The sequence below is a fragment of the Aspergillus tanneri genome (assembly GCF_003426965.1).
Source record: "Aspergillus tanneri strain NIH1004 chromosome Unknown AapTan_2_pilon_pilon_pilon, whole genome shotgun sequence".
Taxonomy (NCBI): domain Eukaryota; kingdom Fungi; phylum Ascomycota; class Eurotiomycetes; order Eurotiales; family Aspergillaceae; genus Aspergillus; species Aspergillus tanneri.
Genome location: NW_022984629.1, coordinates 2,787,212 through 2,807,457, shown reverse-complemented (window position 1 = coordinate 2,807,457; position 20,246 = coordinate 2,787,212). Strand labels below are relative to the sequence as shown.

Sequence of the window (20,246 nt, the reverse complement as noted above, 5' to 3'; positions counted from 1 at the left end):
TATGCAATTCCCAAAGATTCTAGTGGACTCCGCCAACAACAGTACAAAAAATCCGTCCAAAAAAAAAAAAAAAAAAAAAAGGCCTATTGATCCCGTCAATCGGATCGTCGCTGCGTAAAGCTCCGCCGGATACTCTCGCCCCAGGCGGATTCGTCCAACGACTGCATCACGTCGCGTACACTCACCGTGCTGTTCTGTCGCGGGCGCTCCGTCAGTTCCTGCATCTCATCATGGAGATCTGGTCCCGTCCCGTACGAAGAAGTCGTATTAGCGCGGTCCCGCCGCGGGGAAAGCGATGGGCTGATGCTCGACCATTCTGTGGGCGAACTCGTCGCGGAGATCTGACCAAGCGGACTGCCGGTGTCGATGGGCGGCAGATGGCCGCCCCGCGACGATGGGCCTGGATCTCCTCCATGTGTCGACGAAGTGGACGATAGGATCGGTTCGCCGCCACGCTCCAAGGGCTCCTGCCTGCGCCGCTCGCCGGGCTGGTCGTCATGCGATCCATCGTCCACAAAGATCTCCGGCACCGAGAACTGCGGCACAAAGCTCATACGGGCTGACTTCTTCCGCTCCATCTTTCGCTGGAACTCGCGCGACCAGTAGAGCGTGTCGAAGAAGCCGATGACAGTGTTGCGGCGCACGGCTTCGTCCACTCTCTGCAGTCGTGCACGTCGACGCAGGAACTCCTCCAACCGCAGACTCTTGCTGTCGCTGATCACGTTGTAGTGCGCTAGGATCATGAGGCAGGAATGGAACGAAATGCCCCGGACCGGATCCGCGGAGACCAGCACCTCCTCGTAGAAGGTATTGAGTCGTTGGCGTCGCATTCGCACGTTGTCGACATCAATGCGCCGCAGAATCCGGAACATCTTGTCCAGGTCCAGCCCTTCTACTACTCGTCGGTGTGCTATCAAGGAGTCTCGTTTGTCGACCCTACACTGCTCCAGTATCCGTCCAATTGTAAATTCGTCATCGTAAATGCGCATCGAGAACACGCCCGACAGTTCCTTTTCCACCGTCAGTCCTGATGTCAGGTGTTGAAACAAAGAAAAGAACAGAGAAATGTACTTACCCCCAGCAATCGCGGGAACTGGTCCTTGGAAATATATCCAGTCCCGTCGGGATCATAGGTCGCCCAGGCCTGCTTGAAGCGACGGATGTCCTCGCGGCTGACCGCATAGAGTCCGCTGCTTCTCTGGTAGACGTAGGAAAAGCTCTCGTAGATCAACGAAACGAATAACGCCACGAATATGTACATGCTAATAATATTCCAGGAAATGAAGAGCGACCGAGCCCAGGCTGCACTCCCACAGTCATCGTTCAGGAAGTCGCTACCATACGTGCACATGGGTGGCACCATCGTCGCATAGTCTTCCATGAGCTCATTCCACCCTTCCCCACAGCTCATTCGAAACAGCAGGATTAGGGCTCGTGGAACGTCCCGGAAATTGACATTGTTGTTTTCCTCTCCACCGAATTTCGTGAGACCAAACGTTTGGTTCATTGCAATAGCGTAGACCAGGAACAGGACAAACCAGGTGGCCAGGAGATTTCCGATGGATGTCAAACTCGCGGCTGCCGTCTTGAACAGTTGGTCCAGTTGGTTGTTTCGCGGAATGAGCATGAGGGTGATCGAAACAAGAAAGAGCTTGTTCAATACCATGATAGCTTGCTTTCGCAAGAGGAAGTTGAGGATCGTTGTTACAAAGGCACCTGGAATGGCAACGAGCGAGAAGAGGTCCCAGGAACTTCGGATGAATCGGTGCCACCCCAGTCCAATAAGTCGGATGGCGACATTGGCAAGGTAAAAAAAGTCAAAGATAAAGAAAAGCGTCTCTCTGATGTAATCCCAGACCTTGGGCTCGGGGTTGAATTCTAAAACAAGCAGTAGCAGATGAAGCATCAGGATAGTAGTGATAAATCGGGACCATAGACCGTGCTTTTTGACGGCGATCCGATAGCACCACATCTTCCACTTGCGGCTCGTATTTTCGAATGTACGCTTAGAAGGGGAGATCTGTCTGAGGAGCTTTCTCAATTCCAACCAAGATCGTTGCTCGGCGGTAAGGAAGGCAACCCCAGTCTGTTCGGTGTAGTTTCGCATAAACACAGACACAAACAAAGTCAGGACGAAGACAGCTCCTAGCAGGTTGAATACGATGAAGAAAAGCCCGTTCTGCGGTGCTACATTGTCCTCGGGCTGCTCGCCGACTGCGGTGATGCTCATGGCACTTTTCTGGACATCAGTCCAACCCTCCTGGCTGACAATTTGAAATAAGATGAAGAGAGAATTCCCAAAATTGTCAAAGTCGTAGAAAGGGTTAGCAGCGGCTCGTGGCGCAAGAACGTCCCAGTTATAAATCTTATTGCGGTATTCACCGACGCAGTAGTCCAGGTTGCCGGAAAAGTCACCGTCATTACACTTCACCATCTGCCCACTGAACAAGTTGACGCCATATATGGCAAATGGAATCAAGAAGCTCATCGAAACAGAAGCAGCCTGTCAAGCTATGAATCAGTTTGTCGCCACCATATGTGGTGATAGAGATGAGCAAGAGGACTTACAGCAATGACTTTCCAGCCCCCAACAATGATAACGGAGTGGAAGGTATTTTTGGCACTGTCGCTCACATTCAATAGTCTTAGCGCTCTGAGGGCCTTAAATGCCCCAATAGCCCTAGAGATCCCCCAGTCCTCATATAGGGAGCTGATCACGTTAATCCAAAGAGTAACGAGCACAACGCCATCGATGAATCCCCAAGATCCTCGGAAATACGCGTTCGGCGTCCAGAAGAACCCATCCGCAATGACTTTGATAAGGGCCTCACATGTGAACAGGATGGCGAATCCCATGTCAGTATATGTATACCAGTCTCTGTTGTTTTGGAAATATTGGCGTTGATAGATGGGAGTCGTTATACACGCAAGTAAAACCATGGCAACAATGGCCGCGTAGACGAAGGCAGAAAACGCATACCACACAGGTTTATACGGATCAACACCTTCCACTCGTTGGTGTCCTCGTCCCGGCCCCACTATGCGCTGACATAGCCTGCGGACATGATTATCCGGTGCGAAGATGAACAGAGACTTATTGTAGTTCGGATGCCGCATGAGATACTCTCGCTGTGCTCGCTTCCTTTGTTCTGCGGCCGACACAACCTCCTGCGCCATTGCCCTTGGATCCAGCTCTTCATAAGCCCGGGAGAACTTGAGTTTGGAATAGAATGGGTTTGGTTCTCTGCGCATAAAAAATGACGAGACAGCTGTCCACATGCGCGAAAACATGCCTGGTTGGGCGGTTTCTGCCGCTGCTGTTGTTTCCATATACCGGCTTCGTCGGTTCTCTGCGGCCCCTTCCTGTTCGTCCAGAAAATCCTGGACAACGGCATCTTTCAGCAGCATCTCTAGAGCTGCTGGGCCGTAGTCGAGCGGATCCTTGTAGCGGTCCGAGTCTCGGCCCATCATGAGAATCTTGGAAAGTGACAAATTTCCCTGAGAAGAACCACTAACATGCTTTTGTTCTAGAAATGCTCTGACTTGCTGGACTCGTTTCTCGTCCTCTGACACATCGAAACTCTCTTGAATAACTGCAATGAACATATTCAGGGTGATGAAGTTCGCAACGACGAACCATAAGATCAAGAAAATGGCAGAAATCCAGGCCGTTTTAAAAGGATTGGTGTAGGCTGTGGCATTGAACAGAATATCTGTCCAATTCTCACTAGACAATATCTGATACATTCCAAGAAACGAGTTGTAGATATTGCCAAAATTGATTTCAACATTGTCGTCATCAGGGAGTTGGCTGCGGAAGAGCTGTGTTGCAAAGATCGATGCCAGATATGTGATCAGAAGCACGAATAGAATAAGATTCAGTAAACCTTTGGCGTTGCGGAAGACAAGCTGGATCATATTCCTGGTGACAGAAAAGGCCAGCACCACGCGGTACACCCGAAGGATTTGGAAGAGCGTAAGGACCGAGTACGCCCTCCCGGAGTTTCTGATGGCGGGGACTTGGATTATACAGGTGATGACAGCCAGTCCCAGGTCCACCCAATTGCGACGTTTCTTGTGGAATTTGCGCCAGTCGGATGCGAAGCGCAAGATTATTTCAACAAGAAAAACGAACGTGACCACGGTTTCCGTAGTGTTGATAAAATTCTCTCGACTTTTCGACATGGACGAGCTCCGCAACGCCTGCACTATGAGACCGAAAAGAACCACAGCAATCCAGAAGTATTCTGTTTTGTCATACAAGCGCTTGAGAGTGCTTAGCTTCGGAGACGACTGGTCCCCCCGTTCAACTGTGTCGATCTTCTCCATAGCAAATGCACTCCGTTTACTTTCTTCTCGAATAACCTGGAAAGAGTGGGTGATAACCGCAATCAGCAAGTTCACCATCCATAGACTCAGAATGACAAAGCCAAAGGCGAAGAAAAGAGCAGCCACGAGATAATCACTGTCAGTCATGTGGTATAGAGTATCTGTAAATGTATTCGAGCTCATGATCACGAACACAAGCTCCAGCGAGTATAGGATGTTATCGAAGCTCTTAGTCCCACCGTAAGGATTATCCCCTTCAACACACTCAGAACCTTTCGGACAAATGTAGCCTTTTGGAGTATCTGGGTTCTCGGTACCATCCTTCTGCATCCATCCCTTCTTTTTTCCGGTGATAGAATCGATGTATCCACCACATAACTGGAAAGTACCAGATGGGTCATTTAGCGGAAAGTCCTCTTCGCCGTTAACACCACGCCAGACACAAGTTCGCCGATAACTTGATTTGAAGCTCTGGATCCCGACGATGGCAAAGAGAAGCCAGAAGAAACCCACAAGAAAGGCTACATGGACAAACAGAGGGGCTGCCTTCTTAAGACTTCGAAGGATGATCTATTTTGAAATTAGTAAATGGACAATCAATTCGTTCCATACCAACTTACAGATGTGCCATTTGTCAGGGCAAGGAGACGCAAAAGACGCAAGCAGCTAAGCATACGGAAAACGAAGAGCTGCTGGCGGCTCTCAACGCCGAATATAGACAGACAAAAGGCTATCCAGAAAGCAACAACCGCCACAAAGTCGAGACGATTGAATGAATGCCGTAGGAAAGCTCGATGGGCAAGCCTCACCCGGCTTTTCTGGAGGGGGTCATCTGTCACTGCCTGCTCGAGCTGATTCAATCCGCCAGTGAAAGTGCGTATAATCGAGGCTTGAGGCTGGTCCGCGAGAACTGGGGCTCTCTTTATCGTTGAGGGTTGCCGATGCGGTGCAATGATAGTCTTCCCTTTCTCTGCTATTGCCTTTCTAAACCCTAACGACCTATCTATAGTACTATACTCAGCGGGATTGAGGATAAGACCTGACACTAAAACCTTGGCAATCAGTTCAAGGGTATAGATAACGAATATAGCAAAGTAAGGGTAATCCATGACACTTGTGCCCCAGTTTCCAGCCTTGTGCCAGCCTGACATTGCCGATTCAATTGTCAGTAGGATCGTTTGAATTACAATCACTACCAGGATGAATGGCTCGGTGAATGGATGGACCAGGACATCACAGAGCCACACGCGAAGGGCATTTTCGGGGCCTAGGAGCCCAAGCGACTTTCCCTTCAACGGATTATTGAGGTATCTCCACACTTTGTTTGACGCCGACTTCTCCCTAAAGACCCCACCACCCACTGGCGGGGTTGATGGCCCATCATGAGCATAATCTGGCAGAGAAGGGAGTGATGGCGGCTCTTCTAGGCGGGAACTCTTGTGGGATTCTTCCCTCAGAATCGACTGTTCAACCACTTCCGGTTCGTTACTGAGGTTGACAACACGCTGAGACATGGACTTCATCATCGAGCTAGCGCGCTGCAGAGCAGAACCCGAAGCTGAGGGTGACAGCGAGCGGCCTCTGTCTGAAGCATTGCTTCCGCCGCGACGCCTTCCATTGAATCCGGTCTCCATATTATGCAGATCGTCACCCAAGCGCGATCCCGGCTGGCTCTCGGGGAAATGGACCGTTTGCGCGCCGCGCCGGTCATTCTGTTCACTGCGATCGGGAGATGCTCCGCTTATGGGTTGAATGTTGTTGATATTCGTCAATGGTGCGGTGTCGCTGAACGAAACTTGCGAAACACTGGGGGTGAGGTTCGCAGGCTCCTGCAGCCCAAAACTCTCCAAAGGCACGGTATCGAGGTCATCGCGACTGCGCATCGCTGGATGATCCGGTGGCCCATTGAAACTGAGGCCGACCGACGAAATTGCAGCAGCGAAGGCCCCTGGATCGCCGGGAAATGCATCATCGGCATCCGAAGCTTGACGGCGGGAGTGCGCATGTCCTGCAGCGGGCGTGCTGTCAACCGGGGAATCCTCCGCGATTCTCTCATAAGTCTCCGATCGGCTTCTTCGAGTCAGCGACCGCCCCGGACGACGGTTCCCTCCATAACCTTGTCCGTAGATGTCTGGCGGGCCGGAGAGGTCTTGTAAGGGAATTGAGTGATCGAGGGAGAAGCTGTCTTCGTGGCGGTCATGGCTATTCGAAGCCATTATTGGATCGATTCGCTAACTAAACGCAGACATCGCAGGTCGCAGCTATAGAGATAGGGAGACAAGACGAGATGCGTCGGGAGGACCGTGGTCCTGGGGAGGACTCGATCGACGTGGAAAGGAGGGCGTTGACTGCTGATGTGGTTCAATTCTCCGTCTGTAGTAAGTAGACCTTCTTCCCTTTTTTTTTTAATTTTTACTACGGTACGGAGAAGGACCGGTAGAGATGGTTCGGAACGGAACGTTAAACCGGGTCCAATCAGTCTAGCCAAACATGAAGGCAGCATAAAGAAGAACAGTAATAAAGGCTAATAACCGATTGTAATACAGGAGAATGGACAGATGGTGGCCTTTAGATCGCAAATTGTAGGCGCGTAGCTGGAGCCCCCAAGTGGCCCAGTCGGGGGCTGAAAAAGCAACCGGGGACTTTTGTGTGGTCAGTTGGAAGCCTTAGGCTTGAGGAACCAGCGGTTGGTTATAGTTAGTTACGAGGAACCAACCTGACTAAGCTGGAGCAGATTCTGATTGACGATGTTTTACCACGCTCTCTTTATCCAACACTATCAATCAATCAATCTGATGACCATCATCATTAATTGTCCAGTATATACCTCGCGTTCGACTCCTCAGAGGATGGCCTCAGTAGGATGCATCCCCAGTAGGGACAATCATGTTGCCTAACTCCGTGGTTCCCCGCCACAACCAAAAATAGACCAGCACTCTGTCGTTGGTCTTCCAGTCTTTTTGTTCTGCCGTAATATATTGATTCAATTTTGGGTTATTTTATTTCATTATTGTACTATTTTTATTAGCTATTATTATTTTGTGAATATTAATTTATTCTTTAGATCAAGTTTACAATGATTCAATTACTCAAAGGAGTCCCAACCCGCTAGTCATTTTCTAATGCAGGAAGCAGAATAATCAAACACACATGGGAGGTCTACCTAATTACATCGAAGGGTAATGACGGAAGATAATTTTGAACGAAAAAAAAAAAAAAGGGCAAGATTCGACCAATGTATCATCAATCAATCAGTCTCCATCTCATTGCCATTCGAGTCCTTGACATAATCCCGAACGCCTTGCAGAAATGTCTCAACAGCATCACCACCGCCCAGGGGAACCCCTCCCCTACGCATAAACCCTCCATTCTCAACGGGGATTTTCAGCGCCTCGCTGATACTTGGTAGACCACCATCTCTTATAGCCATCGTCAAACTCGCAAGGCTCTGCGTAAACTGAGGCGAGTGTAAAACTTTGCGAAGAATGCCCTTCTTCTGCGAGAGGTCCAGAGATTCCATGACTGCATTGGCAAGTTCAGAGCTATCCTCGGAAGGCACATCTCCTACATCTTGTGACAGGAGGAGAAGCGTTGGTGGTAAAAAGCTCAGGAGATTGTCGACAGTCTTGGCATCCGCGGATTCAACAAAAGGCAAAGTAGCTGATGGTGAAAGGAGATCTTGTAGCGTAGTGAATGGTCTATCAGGGTCCTGGGACTGTCTGGATTTTCCTTGTAAAGACTGCAAGAAATTCTGCACCACCGACGACGGATCAGAGCCATCTCTTTCCCTGTAAAGGCATCAGTACAAGTTGAATACAACAACAAAAATAAAGCATTTTCCATGTCCACGAGGGCAGTTTCCATCTCCCGGCCTGTTTAGCCTGAAAACACCATTTCTAAGGGCAAAGAAATTGCATAGAGATATGTACCTACGCTCTTCCGCCATCAGCGCCGCCTTCTCTTGACTCTTGTCCTTCTTCCCTAATATCTCCGCCGGTTGCATCGGGCCCCGCTCCTCCGCTGTTACCCCCGCGGCTATGATTCGGGTCGTGATCGACGCCTTCCACGTCCTCCATGGTCTCGTCATCGTCGCCGCCAGTGGGACCGGACGGCAAATTGGCGATTTCATCCTCCACATCTACCTCCTCACCCTGGAGTAAGGTGTTGACGATTTCTCCAAGTTTGAGATCCCTAGTGCTGAACCAGCTAGCATCGCCGCTCTCGTGTTGGGACTTGGACTGCAACCAGAAGAGATACCGCTGGGAGCTAGAAGAAAACTTCAATACATATATGCGACCGTTTGTGGGCTTATCGTTGCCAGCTGGTTTGTAGGGTAAAAAGCTTCCATCCGATGGAACCATCACCAGGTCCAACTCCGGTTCCGTGTGAGGAACAGACCGAGGGCGCCAGCAGAAATGTACCAAATCATCCTCTGAATAGAGATAGATATATCCCGGTGTTGTCTTTGGCTTCACTACGGGGTTTTCACTGGACGTCTACCATCACGGTCAGTTAGCAAGAAGCTTACTGGAAGGTGGACTGTAAGGAAACAAACTCACATCAAGGTCACAGATACCCGCTTTGAATGTAATAATCGGTGCGATGGACATAGTTAAAGAGGTTATAAAAGAAAAGAACAAAGCTCTAAATTAGGCCCAATCTGTTTAAAATGGCTTATGATGATACGCAGGACAAGATTGGGGGGTGGGAAGGTCAGGAAGAAGCTGTGCAGCTCGAGGGCAGAAGGTACGTCAGTTCAAGCAACAACATCGGGCCGGGTTAGTCAGCTTCTTAGTGCGTTTTAGGTCGCTGTGCGGTACCCTTTGTATTTGCCTTATGCCTCAGGCATAAATGGTGTTATCGGGTCCCCCAAATCCGCACTAGCGTATTTCGGCTAGGGCTCGTGATTCCCACAAACCTCAGATTTCCCGCCTAGGGCCGCAAGTAGACCGTCATTCATCAATTCCAACAACCACCCGCCGTCGACAACCACCCTCCCTTCATTCTTTTCGACTCCCCTTCGTCCCCAGCAGCCAATATGTCGGACTCTACTGTTGGCCAGACGAAGCAGTTTGGAAAGGGCCAGAGGACCGTGCCGGCCCTGAAGGCCCAGAAATGGTACCCCGTTGATGACGAGTCGCAACCCCGGAAAGTCAGTACACCCCTGTGCAGAAAAAATGAACCCAAATTTGTGTGAAATGAGATATGGTCTGTTATGACCAAGTGCGACGATTGCGCCCGTCAATGAGCCTGGCTGCTGTTGGGAATCAGGACCGGTGCGATGGAAACATGGAGTTAATAACGGAATCGCATCCATTCGCAACTATCTATATATGGGCATCTACATACATGTATCTGGGAAAGATAGGACAGACGCATTCTGACATTGTATTGACTTTTTGTGCAAATAGGTTCGCAAGGCTGTCCGTCCCACCAAGCTCCGTGAGAGCCTCAAGCCTGGTGCCGTCCTGATCCTCCTCGCCGGTCGTTTCCGTGGCAAGCGTGTCGTCCTCCTCAAGCACCTTGACCAGGGTGTTCTCCTCGTTACCGGTCCCTTCAAGATCAACGGTGTTCCCCTCCGCCGTGTGAACTCCCGCTATGTGATCGCCACCAGCACCCATGTGGACATCAGCGGTGTCGACGCCAAGATCATCGAGAAGGTCTCCACTCCTGACTACTTCACCAAGGAGAAGAGCAAGGAGAAGAAGAGCGAGGAGGCTTTCTTCAAGCAGGGAGAGAAGCCCGAGGTACGTGAAAACAGCGCTGTAAATCAACCAGGAGGCATATCCGACGGATATAAACCTCAGGGATGTGAGGGCAAAATACTGACATCGGACTGTGTCTACAGAAGAAGAAGGTTGCCAGCGCCCGCGCCAGCGACCAGAAGGCCATCGACCAGTCCATCTTGGCCAGCGTCAAGAAGGAGAACTTCCTTGGCAGCTACCTCGCCAGCACCTTCAGCCTCCGGAACGGTGACAAGCCCCACGAGATGAAGTGGTAAATGTGCGAAGCGGCGGCCGCGGGTTCGGTGATACTTGTGGAGGAATTCTGTGAGGGGCGGCTAGAATGCAGATTGGCATTCCCATTGTGGGAAGCGTTTTCGCAGCGCAGGAGGAGCAGCTCATGAAACATGTAACTCGATTCGGAGTCCGTTTTTGCTTCTTAGGATTGCGGTCAATTCGGAATACCGGTTGTTTTTTTTCTTTTTTGTTTCACGGACAGTCCCTCCCGCGTGGCCGATTTGCAAGATCTTTTTTTAATATATGAGCCGAAATGTGAAAAAGAAAAAAAGATGAATACCATCCCGGCTGTTCATGTCCCCCTCAACGTGCGGCCGGGAATTCTTTTTATGTTCAGTATGATTATATCACCAATTCCAGGTTCAGGCGGATTTCTAAAATTTGGGGAAATTAAGTTTTGGTTAGATTATATCCTTTTTCCAATATTTCCAGATGCGACATATACTAGCTATCCACTCTTATCCATCTATAGAATCCGACTATTCTGATACTAGCCTATTCCTATTTAGGAAGGCCCCTGACCCCTTAGCTGCTCGTCTACCTGTCTGTGTATCTGCGTGAATATTGATATCTGAATGTTTTTTTTATTTTTTTATATGGAAGAACATTTAAGAGCGCTAAAATCGATATATATATAACAAGATATTTAATTAATTATATAATAGAGACTAAGTGTATAGGTAGGAGAGTTCTTGAACTTTTTAAAAAGTTGGCAGAATCATGGTCACATGGGAGGGCTTCCTAAATAGGGATAGGTTAGGTGTCGGAAAGTCAGATTCTATCTATATATTATCAGGTCAAAAAACCATATTTACCCCATGTTTGCAGTCAATTGCCCTAACCTCCCATATAAAGTTACAGCCAAACACCCATGACATAATCAAATAATAATTACTCATTTAGTCTAATCAAACATGCCCAAATAAAGCATCACTACAAAAACACATATCTCATCGCAAAATCATATATAGCAACCAGATCCCACGACTAATCATCCCGACGTCCTCTTCTCAACCGATGACGCTCGTAAAACTTCTTCTGGGTAGAACGCTCCACCGCTTTCTTGACTTTGTCATCCATGGTCGCTCTCTGGACACCGGGCTCGTCTAGAACATCATCATCGTCTGTCACGTTGGTGCCACAGATCCAGTCCAGGATGCCCCAGGGCCCGAAATTCCCTTTCGCCCCACTAAACAGATGTATTTCCGTTCTGCGCGCCATTCCACTCAGGAAGAAACTCGTCGGCATCACCGTGTAGCCGGAGAAAGCGAATGTCTCTTCGACGGAGACGACAGACATGTAGAGGAGGTAGGTGAGCATGTGGAAGCGAAAGAGCATGCCGGGCATATAGGTGGGGATGAAGTTAGCGAGGAGATATACGAGCGGGTGGTCATAGTGCGCCGTGAGAGGGAACGGGGTGCGCAGTGAGTGATACCAGAGTTGATGCTGTTCGGTAACTATGCGAAGTCGGTTGTCTTTGGAATGCAGAACGAAGCGATGTATGGCATAGGATATGCCCTGCAGTAGCCGGGCAAAAGAGAACGTTAGCTGGTTTTCCATTATTTTTTTTTCATTATTAAGGGCTAGAATCATCACCTCTCGGACTAGCAGTCCACGCAACAAATCTTTCGTCATCTCCCAGGGCATTGGTAATTTAATCGACACTTTCAAGCTGCTTCGCGCGCCAAAGGCACTTATCCGTATCTTTTCTATGATAGCCTGCACCACGATACTCAGGATAACATTGGCCAGCCCCCATCCCGCAATCTTGATGTCTTTCAGCCGGATCTTACCCCGTCTTCTTCCGCTGGGAAGGCCACCTTCACCATTAACTTTTATCATCATCGCTGCTGACGGGGTGAGGATATCGAACAGGAAGAAAAGCAGGGACGGGAGGACATAGAAGAGAAGCCGCACAGCCACGGTGCCAAACAACTCGACTCGAAGAGGAGAATGGGAAAACACGAGTGTCGACCATGTCATGTAAAAGAAGATAAAGTTCAGACTCGTGGTATAGGAAGCCGTGGTGGGGATAAGGAAAAGGGACAGCACCGGTAAAGAAAAGAGGGTGTCCATTGTAATCGGTTTCTCAGGAGAACCCCGGTCGGTTCCTTCTTTATATATGACAGTCCCCGATCGGCTGGATTCATTTGGATCGGGGTCTGTTTTAGATCACGCCTAGAACAAAGCACTTCAGCACAAAGATAGAATCGGTCGTGTGCAAAGTCTCGATGATAATGTCGTCACGCCGATCGGCCGACTCTAGACTAACCCGTTTGGGCTCGACGTTTGTGAGCTTTGACGCCGTTGTTCTGCTGCAATTAACTAGGTGTGTTCCATTTACGGGGATTCCGAAGGCTTTTTCTAAAAAGTCGTTACACTGAGTTTGCGATAGAAACAAAGTTTGTTGAGAGCAGGTGGCTGGGTGCATCGTGATATAGAACGACATATATATGGATAGCCGCTTGACCGTTCTTTGTTTGTGCCAAAGACATCCAAAAGACATCTACGGATGTTCGACTACTGTAGAAGAGACACAAAGGAGGCTACTATCAAATCCCACTCGACCAAAATACCGACTTGGAATGTGGCCTGGCTTGATCTACAACAGAACCTATATGGGCAAGACTGTTTACAACGAGAACCAGAGTTCATTCGTAGGTTATAAATATAGCTCGGAAACATGAGGCATGACGAGTATAAGGATAAGAAGAGAAAGGCTCTCCAGGGTATCTAAGGCACAACACTAGACGACGAAACATGCGGCATACAGTCACTCATTCCTTGTCAGTCTTGTTTGATGGAAGACCAAACTTCACTCCCCAGTTCCAAGCTTGTCTCCGGAGATCAGGAGTAACTTGCAGGAAGGCCAAGCTACTGAACCAGCTGGTCAAGGTGTCGCGGATAGTATAGTTTCTAGGGCTACCGCCCAGAGCACTACCTTTCATCACATGGCCGACGAACATCGTAGTGATCAGGTACTCGCCCCTTTCCAAAGCGTCAATTGCTAGTCTTGCGACTTCCTTCGGGGTTTGTGGTTTGTCAGCTGACTCTAGCTGCTTCGTCAACTCAGGCTTCAACCTCTGTTCTTTGTCAAAGCCCGGACTCAAGATTCCCATGGGGAAAATCGTGTGGATCTTAACGTCCGCTGGCGTGGCTTCACACCGTGTCTTGGTTATACGAGAGCCATTGTACATTTCGATTTCCTGGCTGAGTGTATCGGATAACGAACGGATGGCTGCTTTGGCGGGTGAATAGGGAGCATAACCGGCGATAGGCACAAAGGCTAGGGTGGAACAGGTGAAAATGAGATGCCTCCGAGGTAGTGCCTGTTGTTTGCTTGGACTGACGGGCAAAAGCCATTTCCTCAACACTGCATGGGCAGTGTTGGCGGCAGTCCAATAAACAGTGTCCATTTGGTCCCTGAGCGTTTCAACAGGCGTGTCAACGAAGAAGCCAGGGTGGCAGTATCCAGCACAGCACCACACCACATCGGGAGGAAGTCCACGATTCCATTCAGTGATTTCTTCCATCACCCGCTCACACTCTGCAATGTCTGTGAGATCGGCACTGACGTAGTGGAATCTTTGTATCCTGATGTCCGCAGCAGAGCCCTGAGAAGATGTGAGCGTTATTCCAGCCCGCTACTGCAGAGTAGAGGACATACCTTGACAACCTCCACTGACTCCTGCAGCTTTTGGACGGTACGGGCAACAAGAACAACATTTGCACCCCTTTCAGCAAGCAGACAGGCGGCAGCTTTGCCCGTACCCTCGGAGCCCCCAGTGACCACAACCGTCTACATAGGCAACAAGAGTTAGCAAGCTGCCTCCTAGAAGAATGGCTTTTTGACTTACCCTGCCCTCCACCACAAACTCGTTACGAACTCCAAAGCCAAGCATTTTGCTAACTGTATATAGGAAGAACCCGAAGAGAGCGACTGAAATTCCCAGCTGTGTGGGGGATAAGTCATGCACGTTGAAGGATAATGGGTAATGCATGAGGGAGAAAGAAAGAGAGAACATCTGGGGAGAAGGTAAAAGAATCGACAACGCGCTGGGCGAGGCTTCCTAACACGATCAGTTGCACTTACCTTCTCTGTATGTTCGCAAGATGGGAAATTGGCAATCACCGCGGAACCGCTCTTACCTGTAATACACTACTGAACAGCCTTTTGGCTGCCTGTAAGACACGTTTTGTGTACCAATGTGTATGTACCAGCAAACAACACAAATATCCCTGATGTGGCTTAGCGACTTCTGGGCGGTGAGAGGCCCACCCCAAATTTTTATCGAGAAGTTTATCAACTCAAGAGGCTTTGGTCGTGCGCGGATTCTTTGCTTGTTCATTTGAGACGCAGCCATGGCTAAGAAGAGAAAGGCTGGTGGTCGCCCTGCGTCCAGAAATGCGCCTGCACCAGAGAAGACTAAATTCGGCCTTGAGGAGAGATTCGACGGCTCCGAGGATGAGTTTCAAACCGGCCGTGATCAGATTTTGCTGGAGGAAGCGCCAGAAGCGAAGAGACGTCGCAAGTTGGTTGAGGAAGGTTTGTTTGCTTCCAAGGTCTCCTCTTTTTCTGTCACTTTGTGTATCTAATCAGATGTGTTCACAGAGGAATTGTTCCAGCTGTCTGATGAGGAGGTCATGGGCTATGAGTCTATGGATGAAGACGACTTGGACGACGAGGAAGAATTGGACGAAGATGGATATGATGAGGATGGTGTGGATGATCTCGATGAAGAGATTCTAGGATCCAAAAGCAAGCGGCGTGGGGCATCTGGTGCCTCTGAAGACGAGGACGAGGACGATATTGCCGCATGGGGCTCTTCAAAGAAGGATCTTTATAATGCCGATCAAATCGAAACGGAGGCAGATGCCCTTGAAGAAGAAAAGGAAGCGAAGAGGCTGCAACAAAAGCATTTGCAAGCAATGAATGAGGGGGATTTCGGATTCGATGAAACCGAGTGGATCGAATCCGGTAAAGAGAAGGGAGATGAAGAGGATGAGGCGGAAGTGGTAACTGAGGTCCTACCACAGGCAGAGATAACTGACGATATGAGCGAGGAGGAGAAATTGAAGATTCTGAAGGCGAGATACCCGGAGCTTGAGCCCTTGGCTAAAGATTTCGGTGCCCTTCAGTCCGAACTCGAGAAACTTGCACAGGCTGCCAACGCTTTCAAAACCATGGAGGCTAACGAAGGCATTTTAAATGTAAATGCATCCCCCGTTCCGGTCATCAAATATCGTGCTCTTTCGGCATACCTAGGTGTGATCAGCCTGTATTTTATGCTCTTGACGTCTCCAGCCAACGATGCGTCGGAGAAGGCAGCTGCCCTATCTCCGGCCGAACTACGCGCTCATCCGGTTATGGGATCACTGGTCAAATTCAGAAAGCTCTGGGAAACCGCCAAGGATCTTAACATCCCCGAAGCTCCAGGTGTAGACAGTGGCAAGAAGCAGAAGGATTCCAAGACAGAGCTAACTGTAACACCCCATGCAAAGAAGCAAAGCAAGAAGACAAAGGATGCCCAAGGAAATAAGCAAAAGAAGCAGAAACAGTCCAAGGCTCAACGTGCCGCCGAGGCAGCCCTGGCAGAAGCAGAAGCTCAAAGGGCAGACAAGCTTCGAGAGACAGAAGCTAACCTGGCAGATCTATCGAAACTTATTACTGAACCTAGCAGGAAACGGCCCACTCAAAGAGCGCAGAAATCCAAGGACGCCGATGACTCTGACTTCGGCGATGAAGATGCTCTGACCACCAAGGAAGCCGAGGAGAAAGCCAAGCAGAAACGCTCCCTCCGTTTCTATACCTCCCAGCTGGCACAGAAGGCAAATAAGCGCACTGCAGCTGGTCGGGATGCTGGTGGAGATGCGGATCTTCCCTACCGTGAACGATTGAGGGACCGCCAAGCTCGGTTGAATGCCGAGGCCGAGAAGCGTGGTCGACAGCAACCTAAAGGATCCGAACAGCTGGGCGGTGACAGTGACGATGAAGATCGACGGGTTGCCAATGAGCTCCGAGGCGAGCAGTCGGGAACTGGCGACGATGAATACTATGACATGGTTGCTGCGCGCACCAACAAGCGCAAGGAAGACAAGAAGGCTCTCGCGGAGGCCCACGTAACTGCAGCTCGTCAGGGCGGACATGTGGAAATCCAAGAGGAGATTGGACCTGACGGTAAACGGGCCATCACCTACCAGATTGAGAAGAATAAAGGTCTTGCCCCCAAGCGGAACAAGGACTCTCGCAATCCTCGTGTCAAGAAGAGAAAGAGGTACGAAGATAAGAAGAAGAAGCTGGCCAGCGTCCGCCAGATCTACAAGGGTGGTGAAGGCCGTGGAGGATACGGTGGTGAACTCACTGGTATTAAGAAGAACCTGGTTAAAAGTGTTAAGCTCTAGCGTTGGTGAGATAGCTAGATGCATATATTTGGGGCGTTCCACATGTGATATCAAAATGGATTTTGCGTGTACATATATAATTCTAAGATATACACTTCTGCAAACACTGGTTCTCTTTGTTCAATTCCTGCAATCTTGTTAATAAAATGATAGATGCCCCCGGCAAAAGACAATAGAATGACGAGGAAAAACAACCCTTTTACTCATCCACTTCTTCAAAGAGTCTATCAAGCATATTGCTTGTATCTTTTGAGCTGCTTCTTTCCGACAGATCAAGGGTTAAAAACCTTCTAGCCAACTTATCCTATGATAGCAATCTCATTAGCATCCATGAGTACTACTCTAATGGAGCATGACAATATACGAAACCCATACCGCTTCCTCCAAGGTGTTCATTTCCCCAGCTGACAACATAGCACAAGCAGCAATGAGATTTTCACCGCGCGTCGCAAGAGAAGCAAGCTCATTTGCTCTGTCTATGATGGATCTGCTGATTCCGTTAATCGCGGCGCAACTATCTCACATTTGCATTAGAGCTACGATCAAGGGGCCTTGCTTCTGAGTAAGAAAGGACATACACAGTTCCGAAGCTTTTGTTGCTTCGACCTAGACGGAAACTATACGCATCACGTTAGTAGGTGGGCTAGTTGCCTACATGTTATCATACGGGTCCAGACTTGTAGAGGTACGTGATTTGGTCTTCTGACTCTGTGGTCTCTTCGCAGACTCGGATTTCCATATGAGCGAGTTGTAATCGAGGATCGGGCTTGATGAATTCGTTCTCGAATATCTCATGGAAATGTGTTGCAGCGATTATTTTCGGTGCGTCTTCGAGTTTCAATAAGTACTCGAGAATTCCGCATGCTAGCCCGATACCATCTATACCCAATATCCTCTGTTAGCCTGCAAAGCTGGAAAAAAGTGAGACGGGGCAAAGAGCAGTAAAACTAACCACTCTCGTTGGTTCCCTTGCCAAATTCGTCAATTATTAGCAAGCTACGACTTGAGACTTGCTTTAAATCAAATGCTATTTGCTGTAGATCGTTCATAAATGTGCTTTGGATCTGGCAGCAGTGAGCAGCTTTCCCCAACGAGCTAGAATCAATCCATCTTTCACCTGAGAGACACTGTTCTGAGTATTTGATTTCAAAAGAATCTTGTCAGTTATACCGATCTCTGCACTTTCTGCTGGGATAAAACTACCACTCTCAGTTCTGAACAATATTCAGGTGGACTTTTAGCCCTGGCATACCTCCCAATTTGAGCCAAATAGATGATCAATGCGACCTATCTTGTTCTTAGCTAAAGTCCAAATAGATCTTATTTTTGCTCGTACTTGTTTCATGTAAACACTTTTCCCAGAGTAATTCGGACCAGTTAGTAGAAGTATATTTGGTCTACTCTTTCCTAACCCTTCTGAAATATGTCCTGACACCTGGTGTGAAGATTCTGTGATGGATTCTTCTGATCGTCCACCAACTAGAAAAGTGTCATTTGGAACATACGATGGAACGGTCAGTTCTTGAAGGATATGTCTTCGTTATGTCAATATTTGTGGACCACTATTATCATTCACATTTCTTACCGGCCACCCGTTATTCGAAGGATGTTCCCCTCTGTCATTTTTGGACGCACTAATTTGTAGAAATTCGCTGCTTGTGCCATCGCAAGAATACTATGATGCATAAGTTTGAGTTTGACGTTTCCTTAAGCATGGGGGGCGGGAAGGGGGGTTGGTTACCTATCGATTTGGCCGCAAATATCAGATGCTTCAAGAAGCTCCTTTTCGCACTGAAGCACTCTTTGCGCTAGATCATAAACAATCTCAATTTCCTTCTCTTGAACCCAGCAACAGGTTAGTGGCTACAGTAGCTCATGGAATCCCAGGCATACCGCATATAAGTCCATAAATGTCGCCCAACTTCTCGTCCATTTCTCGCATCCTAAAATCCTTAAAATATGCTCGATTCTCTGTGACAAATATAAGCTCCCAGTCCTCCCCAGAACCGGTGTATGCTGCTTCTCCTCTATCATTTAGCGGTATCGCAATGTTGAAGCCAAACTGAGGGAAATATATCACGTTTACGTCGATGTCGAGGCTCTCCGGAATGATAGTTGCGATTTCAATAGCGACCTGTTTTAGTAGACTACTAAGACCATCGTAATTATCTTTCATCTTGTCAAGCTCCCTATCTAGGCCTGGTTTTACCACGGTTCTACCCTGGTCCTCGGAGTTATCAATGTCGACCTGGGGCATTCAGTTATGATTCCTTGAAGATTATAGTGTTGGCCTACTATTTCCTGTATCATTCTTCCAACCTTATACAATTGAGCTGCTTCAAAAGCTTGAAGGGCCTAATGCTGTGTTAGTCTTATTGTAGCGATGGGTGTCTTTGTTTCAACCTTTCGGTGCAGCGCCAATTCACACACAACAGGGGTCTCCTTGAGAGCGTCGTGAATGTCGATACCATAGAAGGCACTAAACAGTTCTTAGTTAGACTGTTGGATACATATGACCTGAGCTGTTCCACATACAGCTAACAATGTAGCCCAAACTGTCGTTTTGAAGCCGCTGATCTTCCCACTCCCAGTGTTGATTCCCTTCCGAAGATTGACCATGACATAGCGGAGATTTTTGATATGCTTCAAGCTTTTCGCAATTTTGTTAGCCAAATTGTAATTATCTGGTTGTAAATATACGCTAATAAATCTATGTCGTTCGCGGATGACATCTATCTCCACGCTGGGACGGAGAAAGTATTGAGCAGGTTCTTCCCTTGAGGAGTCGAAGCGAACCGCTGGAATAGCCTATAAACTGAAAGACCTTCCTTGTTGGACGATGACGGATTTCCTGATCCCTGATTGACTATACAAGGGTGTGATTCGCATTCCATAATTTGAAGTGATAATAAAACTCTCCCATTTACAAACCTGTTACATTGTAAGGACTAATCTCTAGATGGAGATAAAAGTATTCGGAACTCACATAGTCCCGCTCAAGCTTAGCATATCAATAGAATTAATGGGAAAGTACTCTGAGGTGCTGTTAGCGGATGTCGACATTGTGGCTCTCCTTCTTTGAAGATGGGTGATAATGGCACCAGCGCATCCAACTGTCACTGAATTCTGAGTCTCGATAGAGCCAGCCATGTGTAAGAGCCTTCCTTCTTGCAAAGTGAAATCTAAACATTCAACGTCTAGTTGATCAGGATCAACTAGCCCGGCATGAGGCACTAGAAACCTGATATCCTGCTCGTGCTTCGACGCGATTTCTAGAGCGACTAGCTTGGACATTGCGTTGGCAAAGCTGAATTCTTGTGATGGACGCACGTCAATCTGGTAGGGGAGATAGGAAGTAGAGGCTAGTACAAGTGTTAGATGTCAGTGCCACTAAAAATAGTAGCTAATAGCTTTAGCGTTGTCTTGATCATGTTCCGGTCTTCCTTGATCTTTCAGGCAATCAACTCGAGGTGAAACCAGTAGAACTGTAGGCTT

General features: G+C 48.5%; 7 protein-coding genes across 7 annotated transcripts; 2 read left to right on the top strand and 5 right to left on the bottom strand.

Moving 5' to 3' along the window:
- Positions 1-95: 95 nt before the first annotated feature.
- On the bottom strand, positions 96-6,545 carry cch1 (calcium channel protein CCH1; the record flags this gene model as incomplete). The annotated part of the gene is made up of 4 exons (XM_033565620.1): positions 96-1,010; positions 1,076-2,503; positions 2,569-4,899; positions 4,950-6,545. 4 exons carry the CDS (start codon positions 6,543-6,545, stop codon positions 96-98), a joined length of 6,270 nt encoding a protein of 2,089 aa, XP_033431377.1.
- A 1,031-nt stretch (positions 6,546-7,576) lies between these two features.
- Positions 7,577-8,939, bottom strand: ADRM1 (uncharacterized protein; the record flags this gene model as incomplete). Its single annotated transcript, XM_033565619.1, has 3 exons — positions 7,577-8,117; positions 8,263-8,825; positions 8,889-8,939. 3 exons carry the CDS (start codon positions 8,937-8,939, stop codon positions 7,577-7,579), a joined length of 1,155 nt encoding a protein of 384 aa, XP_033431376.1.
- Positions 8,940-9,367: 428 nt separating this feature from the next.
- ATNIH1004_000914 (60S ribosomal protein eL6) lies at positions 9,368-10,330 on the top strand (the record flags this gene model as incomplete). The annotated part of the gene is made up of 3 exons (XM_033565618.1): positions 9,368-9,481; positions 9,741-10,076; positions 10,178-10,330. The coding sequence occupies 3 exons, from the start codon at positions 9,368-9,370 to the stop codon at positions 10,328-10,330; spliced, it is 603 nt and encodes a 200-aa protein (XP_033431375.1).
- Positions 10,331-11,336: 1,006 nt separating this feature from the next.
- On the bottom strand, positions 11,337-12,425 carry ATNIH1004_000913 (sterol desaturase family protein; the record flags this gene model as incomplete). Its single annotated transcript, XM_033565617.1, has 2 exons — positions 11,337-11,867; positions 11,946-12,425. 2 exons carry the CDS (start codon positions 12,423-12,425, stop codon positions 11,337-11,339), a joined length of 1,011 nt encoding a protein of 336 aa, XP_033431374.1.
- Positions 12,426-13,126: 701 nt separating this feature from the next.
- ksrA (3-dehydrosphinganine reductase) lies at positions 13,127-14,251 on the bottom strand (the record flags this gene model as incomplete). Its single annotated transcript, XM_033565616.1, has 3 exons — positions 13,127-13,963; positions 14,017-14,148; positions 14,207-14,251. The coding sequence occupies 3 exons, from the start codon at positions 14,249-14,251 to the stop codon at positions 13,127-13,129; spliced, it is 1,014 nt and encodes a 337-aa protein (XP_033431373.1).
- A 460-nt stretch (positions 14,252-14,711) lies between these two features.
- Positions 14,712-16,751, top strand: ATNIH1004_000911 (uncharacterized protein; the record flags this gene model as incomplete). Its single annotated transcript, XM_033565615.1, has 2 exons — positions 14,712-14,895; positions 14,962-16,751. 2 exons carry the CDS (start codon positions 14,712-14,714, stop codon positions 16,749-16,751), a joined length of 1,974 nt encoding a protein of 657 aa, XP_033431372.1.
- A 199-nt stretch (positions 16,752-16,950) lies between these two features.
- MSH5 (MutS family protein MSH5) lies at positions 16,951-20,045 on the bottom strand (the record flags this gene model as incomplete). The annotated part of the gene is made up of 15 exons (XM_033565614.1): positions 16,951-17,055; positions 17,127-17,265; positions 17,330-17,368; positions 17,429-17,630; positions 17,704-17,815; positions 17,869-17,950; positions 18,004-18,038; positions 18,088-18,286; positions 18,337-18,426; positions 18,493-18,589; positions 18,645-18,999; positions 19,071-19,106; positions 19,185-19,230; positions 19,294-19,401; positions 19,738-20,045. 15 exons carry the CDS (start codon positions 20,043-20,045, stop codon positions 16,951-16,953), a joined length of 1,953 nt encoding a protein of 650 aa, XP_033431371.1.
- Positions 20,046-20,246: the final 201 nt, after the last annotated feature.